At 45.3% G+C, this 18,776-nt stretch overlaps 1 protein-coding gene across 1 annotated transcript; it reads right to left on the bottom strand.

The window, feature by feature from the left end:
• Window positions 1–964: 964 nt before the first annotated feature.
• On the bottom strand, window positions 965–18,538 carry ITPKC (inositol-trisphosphate 3-kinase C). The gene is made up of 7 exons (XM_042440762.1): window positions 18,411–18,538; window positions 4,475–4,574; window positions 3,905–4,118; window positions 3,551–3,755; window positions 3,147–3,248; window positions 2,297–2,368; window positions 965–2,108 (listed from the first exon to the last, which is right to left on the bottom strand). The coding sequence occupies exons 1-7, from the start codon at window positions 18,507–18,509 to the stop codon at window positions 1,905–1,907; spliced, it is 996 nt and encodes a 331-aa protein (XP_042296696.1). The 5' UTR covers window positions 18,510–18,538; the 3' UTR covers window positions 965–1,904.
• Between the last annotated feature and the right edge of the window lie 238 nt (window positions 18,539–18,776).

The following is an 18,776-nucleotide window of genomic DNA, read 5'->3' as shown; positions in this document are numbered from 1 at the left end:
TCCTCCTCTGCCGCTGCCATTGTCCCATTCTGCCACCTTTCCTTGGCACAGTGTCTGATTGTGGCGACAGGAAACAAGCATCTTTTGTGGCCTCTTCTTAAAATATCTTCACCTTCCCTGTTCCATCCAGAGTTTAGCGCCAGGGTGACGGTCACCTACCACTCCTTCCCAGCAAGGACAATGAAAGTCAACACAAACAAGGAGTGGCTGACAGTAGTGTGGTCTAGAGAAAGGACACACTCACAAGCTTATCTCAGTATTAGGCAAAGTGGGACCTGGGGGCACATGTGGCTCCCAAGGATGTTTTTGTGGCCCGCAGCACTTCCAGAATGCCCAGACTGACCCTTTTTTTGGCCAAAAAAGGTGAATAGTTGCTTCCAGAAGTGTCCAGATGCAACAACTTACATTTTAGGTTGATTTCAAGACAGTACTGTTTAACATCAAAAATACCAAATGTTCAGAATGAGAAGTGGACTTCCAGCCATTTCAGGGCTTTCCATTTTATTTTTTGGTAGTCCATGAAGTCCCCAAAAGTTTGCAGGTATAAAGGTAGCCCCTTGGGCATGCTGTAGTTGTCCGCCCCTGCTTTAGTTAGTCTTACAGAGGCAGAAGTTTTGTCTGGTCTATTCAGCCGTAGGACTTTCTCAGTGCTCTCTTGTGCACAGCATTTGCCAAGGACCTGGTCTCAGTGGTCCCTTGGTTTCAGTACTGTGTGGTATATATGTGCATGTGTAAACCACACACACACATTTGCAATAATGTAAAGGAAACAAGACAATTGGAGCAATACAGAGAGACCTACAGTGTCTTCCCAGGGCAACTCAGGGGTTGGGCTACCTGGCCTTCAGTATAGCCGAAACTCTAGAAGGCACACCATCATCTAAAGATTTTCTCTTCCTTGCTCAAACACAAAGTCCAGGATATTACTCTGAAAGAAAACAAAAAGGTACTGCACACATTTTGCTCAGTAACGTCCCTTTAAAAAAAGTTTTACATCTCAACATTTACAAAAGAAATCCAAACAAACCCAAAACATAGTAACAATGAGGGAACACTCTTTTCCAGTGGTTTGCAATGGAGCTTCTGTTGCCCACTGACAGAAGCCCTGCGGGTAAACTCTTCCCAAGAGATTACTGCTTGTTAATACCATCATATAGTCAGCACCATAAAACAGGCATCCTGGCCATTGTCAACATAATTCTTTTTTTAAACCAACCACATCTCAGACATCAGATTGCAAAACAAGCATTTTGGTTCTGTCTTGTTGAAGAGTAAATTTTGAAAGTGTCAGGAAAGTTATACAGTAGCTCCCCCAGAAGAGAAACCACCCATTTGTCCAGATGACATTTTGACAAAGGTGAGGCTTAGTTGGGGAACAGCTTTAAATAAATTCCATCCCTTTTGCTTTCCACCTTCTTAAGACATCTCTTAAGACATTCTTTTTTCAGAAATGCTACATTCAGCATCCTAGTAACAGATGCCTCTAAACTGGGTACGCTTAGAGCCTCCACTCAGTTTTGGTTCCTGGAGCAATGTTTGTCTTGCAGTCTCCTCTTTAAATCTCACACAGCAGCTGCCAAGAGAGACGGTGACCCCAGAGCAGAGTTAGCGTCTTAACTAGATGTTCGTTGATACAGTCATTAACTTGAAGAAGCAACAACTCTGGTTGTGCAAAACCAGGGCCTTTCACAAAGTGACTGCCTCTGGGGCACCTCTGAGAGCTGAAGGTTCTTCTGTGGTGGCAACACTGCTTTCCAGTTCTACTCCAGACTTTTTCGGGGCTTCCCCAGGTTTGGTGGTAGCATATCTGGCTGAATAAATTAGAGGCAAAGTCGCTGGGACCAAGCAATCAGTCTTGTCTTATCTGCTTTTGTCAGAGCTCTGTGTCCTTTACTACAGCTTGCTCACTCTCCTAGCATGCTCTCCAAGATTGCAATGAGATTGTCCAAGCCCCACAAGTAGCCATCCTCCCGGTTGCCTTCCACCCATGGCAACCGGTGTGTCAGTGTCTGTTTTTCTGGAAGTGGGACAGTCTTGCCAAAGTCGATCATCCAAACCCGAGCCAGCCCTGTGTGGTCATGGACAAAGAGCAGGGAGCTGCCAACCACCTGAAAGCAAGAGACGGAAAACTCAGCAATGGTTAGGAAGGTGCAAGGCCTTCTAGGTTTAAGGGCAAGGAGACCATAGGAAAATTACAATCACTATGCTGGCTAAATATTCTGCATAGCTCAGCAGTGTGGCTTTTAACCCCATCCCTTTGAGAAGTTCCACCTTTACTGAGAAAAAAGAAACCCACCTCATGCACCTTGAAGAACTCTGACTGTTCGAGCGCCACCTTCACTTCCTTGAGCCGCTCCAGGTAGCTTTTCTGGGGGGGAAAGGAAATATGACACCACATTAGCAAACAAGGCAACTTAAAGCACCTAGAGCTGCTGTTAGGACAAGGGGAGAAGGAAAGGAGAAGTCACAGATTCCATTTTAAGCTCAGGGGTGAATGCCAGGATGTGAGTTCAACTAGTAAAAAAATAAATGATCGAACCATTTGTTTCCTCCTACTCTGATCAACCCATTTCAGAATCAGTGGGATCCATGGCCTGCTGAACAGTTAGGGGAGGCCATGATTTGGTGCTGAAATTTCTTTATGCATTTCCTTCAAGAACCAGGAAAGCAAGGTGCAAAACTTCCATTGTCCCAGTAAAAGAGACCCTGGAGAGTCACTGCCAGTCTAAGGTGACAACACTGGACTCAGCAAACCAAAGGTCTGATGTGGCATGAAAGTAGCTGCTGTTCCTTGTTAATTCTGCCTCTAATCTGCCCATAGTGAAACGAATGTGCAAGGGATTTGAGAGCAGATGAGTGAGGGCTTTGCAGAAGATGGCAACGTGATGCAGCACCTACCCTCAGTGAGAACATTTGGTAAAAAGAAACCTACATGAGAGAGCTTCTCTTTTGGCAGGATGGTACAGGCCAAGAGAACAAGCTGTGCATCACAGTAAGTGAAATGATGCAATTCCTGGCCCTGTTCTCACATCCTTTCCAACATGGCTCAGGAAAGCAGTTGATGCCAACCCTTATAGAAGTTCCAGTTTCCCACTGATGGAAATACCACCAAGCGCCAACTTATACAGTGCTATCAAGCTGCTTACCAGAGTGCTTTTATCACCATCTACAAAGTCCCAGAAAGCCTGGATCACTTGCTCTGGTTGCCGGGTCTTCTTAAAGCTGGTGTTGCAGGTTCCATCAGCCTTCTGAAGGCAGAGAGAAAAGGGCAGAAAAGTCAGGCAAACAGAAGGGAAATAAGGAATGCAAACCATAAAACTGTACTTTACTTTCAAGGTTTGAAGTTATCCATAACAAAGAGACATGCCAGCCTAGGATGTTTTAACTTGCTGTTTTAAGGAAAAGGCTTTTAGTACAACTTGCAATCCACTTTTACATTTTCTTGTTAAACTTTATTTTAGGTTCTTACTCCTTTTCTTGGTTTAATGGGAGTGTTTTCATTAGTGTTGCTTTTCCAACCCTACACACAACAATGCCTGCTGGTTCTCACCTTGATGCCCTCGATACGAAACCCGAGGGTGGTAGTGGAGCTAAGCGTCTCCCTCCACTGCATGTAGCGAGGTTTCAGGACGCCCCGCTGGGCATGCTCCTCTGGTGTGGGAGCTGCCGGATCGATGGCCACCATCTTGTCATACATGTCCTGGCGTGGACAGGGCTGCTGCCTCGCCTTCTCCAATTCCTCCTCAAGGTATGTCCTACAAAAGAGGTAGGGAAGAAAGAAGACCAACGTCAAGCACCGGTAGGAGTGCAGCGTACAGACCCCCTCCTCCTTGGGAAGGAGAAAGCTAGATAGTCTCTCCTGATACCCCCACAAGCTGAAAAAGGATGGGGGAAGCAGCCTCACCGAATTCCCATTTTGCAGTCCATGATGGATGGGCCATCAAAGCCAGCCAGTAAATCCTCCATCTGGATATAGGTCTCGCCATCATGCTCCACCACCCCAAAGTATGCTGGGACATATGGCTGGAGAGCATCGCACACCAGACATTCTAGACACTTCTGCTCGCTGGGGCAATACTTCTTCAGGATACGTCCAAAATCACCGGCCTTGAAGTTCCCTTCAGAAACAGAGAGTGGAGGTAAGATGGCACAGAGCTCCAGGCGCTTGGAACTGCCTCAAGAGCAGCCCTTCTCAGCCTTTTTTTTCCTTAACACTGGAAGAACCCTTGAAATATTTTTCAGAAAGTATGTTGTGCATTCTCTACAGCTAAAAAAAATGTGTTTCAGTTGAAGTCTCTCATGGAATACCCTGGTTCCAGGTAGAGAAATCCTGCTGTGGAGTATGGGTTTCCCCCCCCCCCGCCCCCGCCCCCAGATATTCAGGAGGATGCTGAGTCCAGATCAGCATGTTCATACTCCCAAATGCACACTGTTGTCTCCTTGTTCTTGACAAACACTTTTTACCATTGCTTACCTGCATGGCCAGCAAGTTGCACCCATGGGTAGCGTTTTCGGAAGGAGACAACACAGGGGGACCAATGCACCATGTTTTTCAGCTTCTTCCACGGCTTGTTCTGTGGATCAAACATCGATACTGTTTTATTCATGTATATCCTGCCTTTCTCACAATAACGGGACTCAAGGCATCTTCCAATATATTTAAAAGCAATACAGATTAAAAACTATACAAAAACATACAAGTATAAAATCTGTTTAAAAGTCAATTTGTGAAGTTAAAAACATTAATATTCATGAAATGACACTAGCCACAGGACAGCACACCGTAAAGAGCCCATCCCAGGCAGTTTTAAAAAGTCTAAGGACACAAGAATATTTTATTTTGCTGGCAGAAGGAAAGCAAAGACTCAAAAAGGAGGGATCTCCAAAGTCTGGGAGCAGAAACTGATCAGAGCAAAAGTGATGCACGGATAGAGAATCTCACTCAGGCAGTCTGACACCACTTTAACTGCCATGGCTCAATACTATGGAGGTCTGGGATTGTCGTTTTTTGAGATTTAGCTTTCCTTCTCAATGCACTATGGTAACTAGAAACTACAGATCCCTGAATTCCATAGCATTGAGCCGTGGAAGTTAAAGTGGTGTCAAACTGCTTTATTTCTGCAGTGTGGCAGCAGCCTTTACGGATTCTCAGCTCTCTGAGCACGGTCCAAAGAGGAAAGGAAGAAGCCCACAAGTTAAATATTTTGTAGGGGAAAGAATTCTTGAGTCACCAGGATGAGGAATGAATCAGAAAAGACACTACTCAATCATGGCCAGGGCTCTCGGGAGATGTATTGCTTAAGCCGCTGGCTGGTCCATGAAGCATGTCATTTGAGGACTGACTCATCGTGGACCGCTCTGAAATAGCACAGGATGTCTCCCTATCTGTCCCCCGCCTCCTCCATGATGACTCCTCCATTGAGTCCAAAGAGCAGCACACTGTGCTCAACCGTGCAAGGACTGCAATCTTGTGGTCTTTCACTGCCTCCTATGATTATTATATCCATTTACGTTTACCTGCCTTTCTGCTAAGGGCGGTCAAGGCAGCTGGCAAGAGATTGAAAAACCACACAAAGCCTTCAGGAAAAGTATGAATATAAACGTGGCTTATAAGACAATGAAACAATTTATGAAATTACAAACACTGAAACTCATTCGAAGAAAATATAGAAACCATAAAACGGCACAGCAAACAATTAAAGCCTATCCTAGTCAGGATCTAGAAGCCTGATGGCATAAAAAGGTATTAATTTGCTGGCAGAAGGTGAGCAAGGATGGAGCCATCCTGGTCTCCCTAGGTTTCAAAATCTGGGAGTAGCCACCAAGAAGGCCCTCTCCTTGTACTCACTTTCCATTTATATCCCATTTCTCCAGTACTGGGACTCGAGACAGCTTACAAATCATTAAAACCAGGATATGTTAAACACCCACACATACAGATATAGATATATATGAGAAAGTTATTAAGAAAACAACTGAATAAACTATCAAGTTGAAGGCCTTTAGATTCTTTCCTCCTAACAGGCTCCCTCTTCAATGGAAACGATCCCCACACTTCAGCCCCTACTTATCAGTGCCCCATGCACCCCCCACTTCATAAACTCTTTAGGTAGCCATGTCAGCCCAAGGCGGTGGCACAGAGATCGGCCAGCCAATGAGCCAGGTTCTTCTCAGTTCAAAGCACACTCATAAACTTGACAGCTATTCTTTGGAGCGCTATAACTCTCAAGTGCTGAATTGGAACGATCAAGTGTGAGTTATGGCAGCTGTCCGGGCATCATGCGGTGCCCAAGAAGGGCACCAGCTGTTGCCAACTGACCGCCACCCTCATCGCATCTAGAGATCACTCAGCTGGAAGGATTTGGCTCCAATGGCATTTCAATAGTTCCAGCAACTTCTTTTATTCCTACATCCTCAAAAGAGTTGACACTAAAGAGCCCAAAAGAGAAGAAGACCCTGTTCTGAACCCTACCACCACCATACATGCCATTTTACCATCTTCCCCAGAGCACCACATGGCCCAGAACTAAAATAGACCCATGCCAATCCTTCATAGCCCACACAAAACAGAGGCACAAAATGGACAGACCTGAAAGACAGGCAGAGAACAAAGCACAAGGCACACACCCAAATGTAACAGGAATTTAGCTAGGAGGATAGAAACTTGAGTCAGGACACTTGAGTTCCCTCTCCAGCACTTTGGAGACTTAATACTTTGGTATTGAGACTAAGGCTTTGGGCTGCTGTGGCAGAACTCCCTAGAATCTGGAGAAAGAACTATTTCCATTCTCTCAGCCTCCTAGGAAAATAAAAGCAAACCTCTTCTGGACAAACCTTGCCAAGAAAGCCCTGTGATAGGGTCACCATACGTCAGAACCGACTTGAAGCCACACAACAACAACCATCAATTGTACTGGCGCCTGCATTGCAGGTGGCTAGACTCATTCAAAGAAGCCAATGACCAGGGATCTTGGAGGTCTCTCATTCATGCGGCCGCCATAAGTTCAAGTCAAATAACAACAGCAAGGTATTTCCCCTTCCAAACTATATTTCAAGCTTATTCCCCTCCTGCATTGTTTCTTTATCATGTCCATTTGGCAGTAGTTTGCAACTAGTGTTATTCCAGGTGTATGTTCAATCCACTGGACCAAACTGGTGCCCCAGAAGGGTTGGCGTTCACCTTCCACCCAAGCCAGTTCCTCCCCTCTTTCTGAGCTGCCCTAGAAGATATGCTGATCAGCTACAAGGAACTGTTATCTCCAAGTTTCCAGTGGGTGAAGAATGATTCAAGAACTGTATCTCTCCTTTACAGCGACAAAAAAGAGGTCACAACCACACAGTGTTACCTGCTGATAACCAAGCAGCCCCACACATATGGTGAAACCGAGAGGCAGTGCGGCTTTTTGGAAGGCAGAGGTAAGGATGGAGACCATATTCAGAAATGGTAAATAACAACTTCTTAGATGTCAGGAGACCCTGGCATACAGAACTCTAGGCAGGCAATAATTTTCATAGCCTGGGATATATTCTGTGTGAAAAATGCACTTTTCTGACACACTTCCCATTGTTGCAACGTCTTGGAGATGCTGCTGAAAAGGCCCTACTCCGTTCCCTCTTCTCCAACAAGCAACATGTGAGCAGGATTGTTGGGTTCTTTGCACACACACCTTCGGAGGTTTAAGCCCTTGTTCACCTTCCCTAGTAAGGTCAATTTTTTCCAGGTTTTACCTTCCTGGCTCATAAATACCCATCCACTCTTATGCTGGAGGCATCTCATTGTGGAAAGTCTCCTCTGCCCCTCCCTGCTATCACCAGCAACTAAAAACCACAGCGTGACACAGAGTTTCCACTGCAAACACCTCTTGTGGTTTTGCTGACTTAACCGCAGCTCAAAAGCAAAAATCCACCAAGGTGCAGAGTTTCCAAGGCTGATAAATTTGCTATGATTCGTACCTGCTGAGAAGCCAAGCTTTCTTCTACCCAGGTGGCACAGAGCTGGTCGTGGAAGGTGTTCGTGGCAATCTGTGCATGCTCAAAAGCACCCTTTGTTTTCCTTCCCAAAATGGCAGGGTTGGTCACCATCAATACAAAAACAAGGAAGCCAAGGGATATTGGGCCTGAAGGGAGGACACAACTCTCTTTCTCTATGGACTGTAGGACAAGCACCTTGGCAAGGGTCTACTCCCTTTCTCCCAGTTCAAAACAACCAGGGATTAAATCTTCAGCCAAGATTCAGTCCCAGGGTTCCAGTCCTGACAGATATAAATTAGGATACAGACAAGGTACCTCTGAGCATACACAGAATATTTTTCTCTCTATCAACCAAGGATCTAGAGTCAACACCTTCTCAGGGATCATGTTGTAGCATTGAGCATCCCCTTCTGCATCTTCCTTTATCTTAAACCCTTGGTTTTGGGTGGCTCAACAAGTGTCCAGCTATTGTTTTTGCATAGAGATATTATCTCTTCCTTGTCAGCTTCTTTCCTTGGTTGCCTAAATGACATTTAATCCAGTAACGCAATGCACAGAGAGGAAAGCATAATGCGCACAACCACAATTTCTTACATTCCTGAACAGAACAGAATAGCAGAAAGGAAAAACAGATCTCTTTTGGAAATGGGAATTGCAGCTTTGTGCATTATGCCTTCCCTTCTTGGATACTCACCACAGAATCATCCCATCGCCTTTAAGGCTCAGAAAAGTCACCTTCCTAGCCTACTAAGCCCCAAACTCTCTCTCCCAAAAGTTCACTCTTCTAAAGCTAGTTTGTCGCCTTGCCTCAAACTATCTTTTGCTCTGTCACCCGTCTTCCTCTCTTCACAAAGTCGGTCCTCCGCTGCAAACCCACAGCTGCTTTGTAGGTTGGCTATCACCAAAACAGCGGTGAGCGTAAAAGCAGAGAATGATCTTCACGGGAAATGACAACAAGAGAAACCTCAGCGTTTCCACCTGTCCTGACAGGTTTGGTAGGTTTGGCAAAGGACAGGCTGCGGGCAGCGCCAAGGAACGGCCGATGCCAAGTTTTCCACCTGTGTTTTGAAAACAAGCAGCAATGGGCCAAGCTACTAGGGATGGGAGAAGCTGGAGCAAAGCATTTACACAGGGGGAAACTGAGGCACACTAGCAGCAACTGGGGGGAAAATGGGGGTCACCAATGGCTCAATTTCAGAAGCCCAAGACTGTTGGATACAAATACAGTGGGCCCTTGTTATCTACTGGGATTTGGTTCCAGAACCCCTCATGGATAACAAAATCCATGGATGCTCAAGTCCCATTCAATGCAATGGCATAGAAAATACATAAAATGGCAAAATCAAGGTTTGCTTTCGGGAATGTATATATTTTATACTGCTCTTTTGTTTAGACTGGAAATGTCAAGCAACCACACAGACAAAATTCTGTGTGGTCACATTCCCATGACACAGCTGCGGGACACATTATGCAAGACTCTAGTCATTATGACATAAGGGGCGAGGAGAGAAAAGAATTCAATCTGCCTTCACCACAATTTCCAGAGCCTGAATATGCCACAAGGAGAGACTACCTCTGATCATATGCAGAGTGCGTTTTCCATTTTGCTAAGTAACTACAGCTGTCCTGGACATGTCTAGAGCATGGCTTCCAGGCCAGAGAACAACAACCTCATGCAGAAGCCAGTGAAAACAGCTGAATAAAAAAATAATAGGAATATGTAATGATAATAATTCTATTTATTTTTTAATAACCTATCCATATGGATCAAGGCAGGGAACAACAACAGATTAAACTACAACTGATTGGACACATAACATCACTTGAAAAATACTTAGCATTCAGTTCAAAGAGCATTAAAAACCTATTAAAAGCAATTGATTCATGCTTTTAAAACTCATGATTTAAAATCATCTGGATAAGCCTGCTAAAAAAGACTGATCATTAGTGCTGGGGTTTTTTTTTTAATTCATTCATTAAAACAAGTCAAAACGAAACAAAATTCAGAGAAACATCATATAACAACGGGCAACACTGGTTATCATAACAGTACACATATAACATATCCAGGGGTAGCCGTGATGGCTATGTAGCATAGTATTACATATCCCTAAATCCACAAAGCAGTGATACCGTTATTGGACCAACCAAAATGCACATTATACATGAGCAAGCTTTTGAGGCTCCACTGGTTTCTTCATCAGGCAAGGCTTTTAACACCTTGCCTGATGAAGAAGCCAGTGGAGCTTCCAAAGCTTGCAACATGTACAATGTGCATTTTGGCTGGTCCAATAAAGGTATCACGGTTACAAATTTTGGATGATGCAGTACACTATTATATTTATTTGTATTCCACTTTCCCCCCAAAATTGGGATTCCAAGCAGATTACAATCTGCACTATACACATATAATGATATCTTAATCTTCCAAATCTACAAAAACCAAAACCGCACACAACAAGACAAACATACTGACTTCCAGAACTCCTTTCCTGACTGAGTTCCTTGTAGCATTTCTACTTTTTGTCATTTGAAAATAATGGATTCTTCACTCCACTTTATCTATAGAGCACAATAATGTCATAATAATGATATTGCTATGTACAGTATTACCATTCATGTTTCCTATCCACCATGCAACTGCTTTAGATTGGAAGCATTTAGTAACTGCTTACAATAAGAATGGGAGACAAAGTGGTCCATGCTGTTTTAAACTCAAAAATAGCATCCCCAGCTGCTGGCAAAATTTTGGGGGGCAGGCCGTTCCACAGTCTATGGAGGGCATCTGAAGGAAAAGTCCTCTGGGTAACACAATGCCACATAAGCATGGCTTGTGCATAGAGAGAAGGAGTGGAGAAGCCAGAGATCACACCTTCTCTTTTGCTTTGCAAACAACTCTCTGCCCAAATAAATGTCCAAAGGTCTGCCTCGCTCCTGGCCACATGGCCCTGGTCCACTAGTGTCATGTCCGGCCATAAAAAGGAAGCACCAGAAGAAGCCATAGGAGGGTACTCACCCGAAAAGAGCCCCCGTCCAGCATTCTCATGGCCTCCCCAAGGCTGACACTGAACAGTCCCAGTTCTGGACTGAGAGCAAGCGTACGCATAATCCTCTCTGAGCAGGAACACGACGTGGCTTTTTATGAGCTTCTCACGCCACTCCCCACACACATATACACACACGCACGCCCCACGGCATAATATTTACACCATGTGATGCCCTTCCCTTTTTCTGAAACGAGGGAGGTAGGGGCTGGGGAAGAAGAGAAGGAAAGGGCACAAGCAAGCAATGATGCCTGCAGGCTGACAAGGGAGGAAGTCTTGCAAGAAATGTTCCATGACAGCAAAAGCAGACAGAGCGAGAAAGAGAGAGAAAAGAGGGAGAACACAAACAAAAGATTGAGGCAGGGGTTTTGTAAGTTGGCTCTTGCTCTTTGGCTGGCAAGAAGAAAGTAGGGCTGAATTAATGCAGTTTGACACCACTTTTACAGTGCCACAGTAAACTACAAATCCTAGGATCCCATAGCCTTAGATGCTTTTGTGCCAAAAGAAATACACTGAAATATATGTTCTTCTCCCTGTATCCACTGCCATCATTAAACGGGACGATCAGGATAGGACCCACTGCAGGGTGACCAGACGTCACAACCGCAAAGGAGGACAAGGCACCGCAAAATGTTGGGCATTCAAAGAAAACGTAGGACATTCCAAATACAAAAGCTAAAAACATATCAATGTAAATTCATGCTTCTCAGTCATGCTCAAAATGCAGAATAACTTGAAAATTCCTCCTGGACAGAAAGTTGAAATGTAGGACATGTCCTGGAAAAGGAGGATGTTGGGCCTCTATGATGGATAACAAATGTGGGGCACTAGCCAGGATGGTAAGGGGAGTGAAAAAAAAATCTTCCCCAGTTCATGTTCTGTAACTGAAGCCAAAGTTTGGTCTCACCCATAGCTTTCCCCATGTTTGGAGATGGTTATCATCTCTTTTGTCAGCTCACACAAATATTTGTGCCACCCAACATTTACTCCTCCGCTCTTGTATGGTGGCCAGGAAAACAAACTCATCCATCACCGACATCCAAACTCCAGTTGCTTCCAATTCCTGGCCTAACAGTGGCAAAAGTCAGGGAGGAGAGTAGATTCCAAAAAAAGGGAGCAAGTTAATGCAAGCTCTGCAGAGGACTGAACAACGATCAACATTCTTAGATAGCATTATTAACAGTGAGATGGTCAAAAACTCTATTTCCTCCCACTTGCCATCCTTCTAACCGCAATCTCTCTCCAGATAAATCTGCCCATCTGTTGTCTCCAAAGTAAACTTAAGTAGGAAGTTTAAGTGGGGGTTTGAGCCACCTCTGCCCTCCTCTTCCAATGTCCATATCCACAACTAAAGTATCCCTGAGATGTGGCCATCCAACCTCTGCTTACAAACCTCCACCAAAATAAGCATCCAACCCCTTAAGAGGGAGTCAGCTTCGTTCTCCAAACAGCACTTTACCATCAGGAACGCCTTTCCTAACATTTGGCTGGTGACGTCCTTTCTTATAATGTGAACCCATACAGTCACCTGTCTGCTTCCAGAAAGTCAACATGTGTGCAGGAATGTGGGAAGCATTCTTGGCTTGGCTGCATGAATTGACTGGGCTCTTTATGTTCCCATTTAAAAAGGGCAGCACATGTGACCAGGATTGTAGCGGCCTTTGGCACCGTAAAGCAAGGTGACAACGTCATCCATCCTATCTATTCTGATTTCATTTGGAAGCAGGAGAGTGTCTACATGATACAGCCGGATGATACTGCATTACCTGGGACCATACAGATGTAAATATGAAGATAATGTAGTCAAGATTGCAGGCATTTTTTGTTTAAAGTTCAAAGATCTTTCTGGCAGGGGATGTGTGCATGTATCTCATGCAAGCAACATACTTTTCCACTTGTTTTGCTAGCTCCCATCATCACGAACAAGGTGTTCTCTCCTTTTGGGTGACACAGATGTACCAATTCTTCCCCCAGCCCTATGAGAAAGCTCCCAGGCTGGGGGCAGAGAGGGTTCAAACAACAGCCCAGATCTCCTGAAAGAGTCAGAAAAGAGAAAACGAAAGTCTTGCCACCGTTCCTCTGCCTCGGCCTCTATTAGTGGGTTCACTCTGTCTCACACCTTCCTTTCAGCCTTTGAGGACTCATTTGGGTACACAGGAAAATCTGAAGGCACCAAGAATTTGCAAAACCCCTCCGCTATCATTCTAATCTAGATAATAAATAGAGAAGTCTAAGCAACAGAACTGTGAAAATGCAGACAATAGAAGACATCCATTCTCATATTAAAAAGAAGAAGATAAAGAGGTATGGAAGTTTCCCCCCAAGCATCCAGACTCCTGCCAATGCCACTCAGGGAATTACCAGACAATGTGCAAACAATCCATAGCGCTACAACTACAGAGAGCAGCAATGCAGCAACATGGTTGGGAAAACAGGTATCACCAGTCCCTGGGAAGTATCACCCTTCCCGGGGAGTGTGTCATTCCAACCAAGAGGCTCTGTTCCCGGCCGCAAGAGAACTCCACTGGTTTCGGTGCCTCGTCGAAACACAAGTCCAGCAAAGATGAGCAAGCGAGAAAGTGACTCAGCCAGACACTTGGCTGCCTTTGGAAAGCCAGGAAATGAAACACCTCTCTGGCTCAGCGAACATTCAATTCCACCTGGAGCAAATGAAGCATCCCGGAAGTTGCACAGAGAGCACCAAGCCTTGTCTGGAAGCCAGATCACTGTCTAAAGGTCCTCTCAGGCTGCATCCACACTGCAGAAATAATCCAATTTGACGCTGCTTTGACTGCTATGGCTCAATGCTATGGAATTCTGAGAACTGTAATTTCTTTCCCACTTGTTTTGCTAGCTCCCATCATCATGAACAACATGATGTACTCCCCTTGGGTGAAACAGATGTCACTGCGGTTCCCAGAGTTTCATAGCATTGAGCCACAGCAGTTAAAGTGGTGACAAACCAGATTATTTCTGCATTGTGGATGCAGCCTCAGTATCTGCTGGGGTTTGGTTTCAGGATTCTGCATGGATCCAAAAATCCAGGGATGCTCAAGTCCCACTAAATACAACAGCATAGTAAAATGGTGTCCCTTATAATAAAATGGCAAAATCAAAGTTTGCTATTTGGAATTTGTACTCTCTTTTTTTAAATATCTACAAGCCATGGATGCTTGAATCCGTGGATAAAGAATCTATGGATACGGAGGGCCAACTGTACTGAAGACACAATGAGCAAGGAAATGCACTATGCACATCCCTAAAGGAACGCAATAAATGGAATCCTGGGATTTGCAGTTTGGGAAGGCAGTAGAGCTCTCTGGATGAGAAGTCTAAATCTCTCACAAAACTACGAATACCAGGATTTCATAGAGCCACACCAAGTAAAATGGCTGCTGTGCTCCTTCGTCCTTAGCTTATTTCAACTGATGCAAACCGAGTTCACAACACAAAAGCAGTTTGCACTTAGGCTGCTGCCACACTGCAGACTTCATGCAGTTTGACATTACTTTAACTGCCATAGCAAATCCTGGGATGTGTAGTCTGTTGTGACACCAGAGCTGTATGGAAGAGAAAAATAAATATCTCTAAAAAACATGTTGAATCTTCTTTGTTGTTGTTGTGTGCCTTCAAGTCATTTCTGATTTATGGCAACCCTATTGTAGGGTTTTCTTGGCAAGATGTGTTCAGCGGAGGTTTGCCATTGACTTCACCTGAGGCTGAGAATGTGGGTTTCACGGCCAAGCAGGGAATTGAACCCCTGGTCTGGGCTCCAAAGTCATAGTCAAACTCTCAAACCATTATGGCACAATGGCTCACAAGATCTCCAGCGCCTCCCCAAAATACAAAGCCCTGTTCATATGGCAATTGAAGTGGAATCATAATGCTGGAACAGTGGGTGTGATAGGGCTCCTGCTACAAATATCGGCATGTGTACTCAAACAAAGCATTATTCCTGCTTGCAAGCAGCAAAGTTCAGAGAACGCCAACGTGTATCGGGAAGGAAAACCTGACTTTGGACTCGGGCACAAAAGCTGCCGACTGGCACTGTACTACATTAAGGAAAAACATGAGGGTTGAAGAAGTCAGATTCAAAGTATTATTAAAATCTACAACCAATACTTTCCTAGAACTATTGGAGGAGGAGAGGGGGGTCAATTGGGGAAACCCTGCTCATTTTGCTCATTCTAAAAAAATCACTTTCATCTCGCAGAGTCAGTTTCCCTCTTCATCGTTGCAATTTTGCAAACGTCATGACCTTTGTTAAGAAAAACATCGGCGAAAAACAGGAAAGTGTGACTGTTTGTTGACAAGAACTGACAAAAGGTTCAGGATGCGCAAACGTGGACCTATTTTTACTTGGGTATTCGGCTCTCCAAGTCGATGGAAATATTTCACACATCCATAAACCAAATGGGCGAAAGAACAACTTCTTGTGCAGAGGATGTCTAAATCCAATGCAAGTCAAGGGCAACTTGATAAGTCAACACATCTCTAAATTCCACTGAGTTACTCAAATCTTCTCTATGTTGGATTAAACAACTGGAGCGAAGCCAGAAAGAGACCGTGTGAAAGGAGAAAAGATAAAGTTGACTTGCAAATATTATGCCACCTCCTGGGTTATAATTAGATTTGGCTAATTATACTTTCCTTGATCTCTCTCTGGATTAGAGCATTGCATCTATACTCTAATCCAAAGTTTCAGCCTGGTATTGGGAAAAGTCTGTTCGCCTCTTTCTTTGGCAGCTTCTCCATATTAGTAAAGGAACAGAGCAAATGTTCTTTTCCTGGAAGTCTCACGTTCAAAGTCCAGCCAATAATTCACATTGGAAGGCCTTTCAAAAAGGGGCAATTGTAAGATACAGTGGGACCTTGGTATGCGCTGGGGTTTGGTTCCAGGACCCCCATGGATCCCAAAATCCGTGGATGCTCAAGTCCCATTAAATACAGTGGCATAGTACAATGGTGTCCCTTATATAAAATGGCAAAATCAAGGTTTGATATTTGGAATTTATATACTTTTTGAATATGAACATAGATAGTTGAATCCGGGTATAAAGTCTGTGGGTATGAAGGACTGTATTTGTTGGGGGGGACCCCTTCAATGGATCCTATCTCTTTAGGTAACTATCAACCAGTCTCTAACCCAGTGATAGTGAACCTTTTTGAGGCCGAGTGCCCAAACTGCAACTCAAAAACCCCACTTATTTATTGCAAAGTGCCATGTCCCTCTGGCTTTCTAGCAACAAACACTGGCAAACTCTGTGCTGGGGCGATGGCACATGTGTGCCACCTCTGGCACGCATGCCATAGGTTCGCCATCACTGCGTCTAACCTCTCCTTCTAAGGAAAGTACTAGCGTGAGTGATGGCAACACAACTCCAAGCTTTCTTGGATGAAACGGATTACCGGGATCCATTCCAATCCAGGTTCAGGCCTGATTATGGAACAGAAACAGCCTTGGTCACCTTGGTAGATGACCTACACTGGACCAAGTTGCCTCCTTAGTGGTCCTCCTGGGTCTTTCAGCAGCATTTGAGACTTAGTTTTGTTGTGGGTTTTTGGGCCTATGTGGCCATGTTCTAGAAGAGTTTCTTCCTGACGTTTCGCCAGCATCTGTGGCTGGCATCATGGAAAATCCCACAAATTATGTGTTGCTGTTTATGGCCTGATTATTCCCAGGATAATAACCGCTGTGTGTGAAAATCTTAATTGTGGTTTAATAGTAATTGTTTGACGTTCACGGGATAAACCCCGTTTAAACTTCCAATTTCCATCCATACGATACACTCCATAGACTTGTACCAGTACCACATGGCAACCTCATGAGCCCCCAAACATTAATGACGCCCCGAAAGTCTCTGCAGAATTCTTGGGTGGAGAAAGTGTGACCTGTAGACCATACGCAACCTTTGGGACCCCTAAATGCAGCTCCTGAAGTCCACCAAACACCAGTTTTTTAAATTTGGGGGGCAATTTTGTGGGTTTTTTTGTCCACAACACAGCCAAAAGCCACCAGAGCTACCTCAAAATGAAGAGATTTGCTTCAGCTAGACCCAGACCTAAGTAGTAGTAGTAGTAGTAGTAGTAGTAATATCCTACCCGTTCCTCAAAATTTGTTTTCCACTGGGGTTTGGTTCCAGGACCCCATCCATGGATAATAAAATCCATGGATGCTCAAGTCCCATCAAATACAATGGCATAGTAAACCCGCCTAACTCCGACATTGTTATCTTTCCCATTTGCTCTAAGGAATTTGATAAGGGGTGATTTACCGACTGATTGGATCAATTGCGGATCCAATTTAGACCAATCTGATCATCCCTTTAGCTCTTAGTTAAGGGCCAGAGATGCTGCTTGACATGGTTTTTGCGTGTGTTGCATTTGTTCTCTCTCTCTTTTCCTTTGGTGCATTTCAACTGTAAGACGCATTGACTCACTTTTGATGGACCAAGACATGCAAATAAAATGACAGCAAGAGTAAATGCAACAACAGCGTGTAACTATATACACCAGTTAGTATTCTTTTAGAGATACTTTAATCATGTCATGTTGTTGTTTTACATTATACGCTCCTAGTATCCCCCTACCCAGTATGGCTGGTGGATGCTGGGATTTGCAGTCCCCTCTAACCCACATACACACAAATATACTGAGCTCAGTTCCCAGTATCCCTCTACCCAGTATGGCTGGTGGATGCTGGGACTTGTAGTCCCTACACATGCACAGAGCTCAGCAACCAGTATCCCTATACCTAACATGGCTGGTGGGTGCTGGGAGCCGCAGTCCCCTCCAGAGCTCAGTTCCCATTATCCCCCTACTCAGTATGGCTGGTGGATGCTGGGATTTCCAGTCCCCCCACATGTAGAGAGTTCAGCTCAGCTCCAAGTATCCCCAAATAGCAGGTGAATGCTGGTAGTAGCAGCCCACACACATATACAGAGCTCAGTTCCCAATATCCCCCTATCCTACCCAGCATGGCTGGTGGATATTGGGAGTTGCAGTCTCCTCCACACACTCACACAGAGTTCATTTCCCAGTATCCCCTTACTCAGCATGCCAGGTGGATGCTGGGAGTTGCAGTCCCTCCACATATACAGAGCTCAGTTCCCAGCATTCCCCTCCCCTCCCCAACATGGCTGGGGGATGCTGGGAGCTGCAACCCCCAACATGTGCAGAGCTCAGTTCCCAGTTAGGTTGCAGGATACTGGGAGCTACAGCCCCCTCCAGAGCTCAGTTCCCAGTATGGCTGGTGGATGCTGGGACTTGCAGTACCTATATACAGAGCTCAGCTCCCAGTATCTTTATACCTAACGTGGCTGGTGGATGCTGGGAGGTGCAGTCACACACCCCCCCTCCGATCCCAAGCGTCCCCTGGGAGCCGCAGTGCCCTACCTGTGCCCCCGCGGCCTGGTCCCCGTCTGGAGGGGCGCCGCTGGAGCCTCCCTGTCCGCCTGGAACCAGGGGCCCGGCCCCGGCTGCCTCCAGCCGCATCGCCTCCCTCCAGGCCTCCGCCGAAGAAGGCCAGCCTCCGCCCAGAGGACTCCGCTCCGCCCCGCACTCCGCCTCCTCCCCGCCTTGGATGAGGAGTCACTCTCTGCCTTTGGGGGACTGCAACTCCCAGCTTCTCCCAACCAACCAACCCAGGAAGCAGCTCTCTCACTGCAGTCCCCCAAAGTCTCCACTTTCTTACTTTTTAGGGATTGCAACTCCCAGCATCCCCCATCTAAACCTGGAAGCATCTCTCTCTGGCCCACAGCA

The sequence above is a fragment of the Sceloporus undulatus genome, chromosome 9, assembly GCF_019175285.1.
Source record: "Sceloporus undulatus isolate JIND9_A2432 ecotype Alabama chromosome 9, SceUnd_v1.1, whole genome shotgun sequence".
In the NCBI taxonomy this organism is placed as follows: Eukaryota; Metazoa; Chordata; class Lepidosauria; order Squamata; family Phrynosomatidae; genus Sceloporus; species Sceloporus undulatus.
This window is presented reverse-complemented; position numbering and strand designations above follow the sequence as displayed.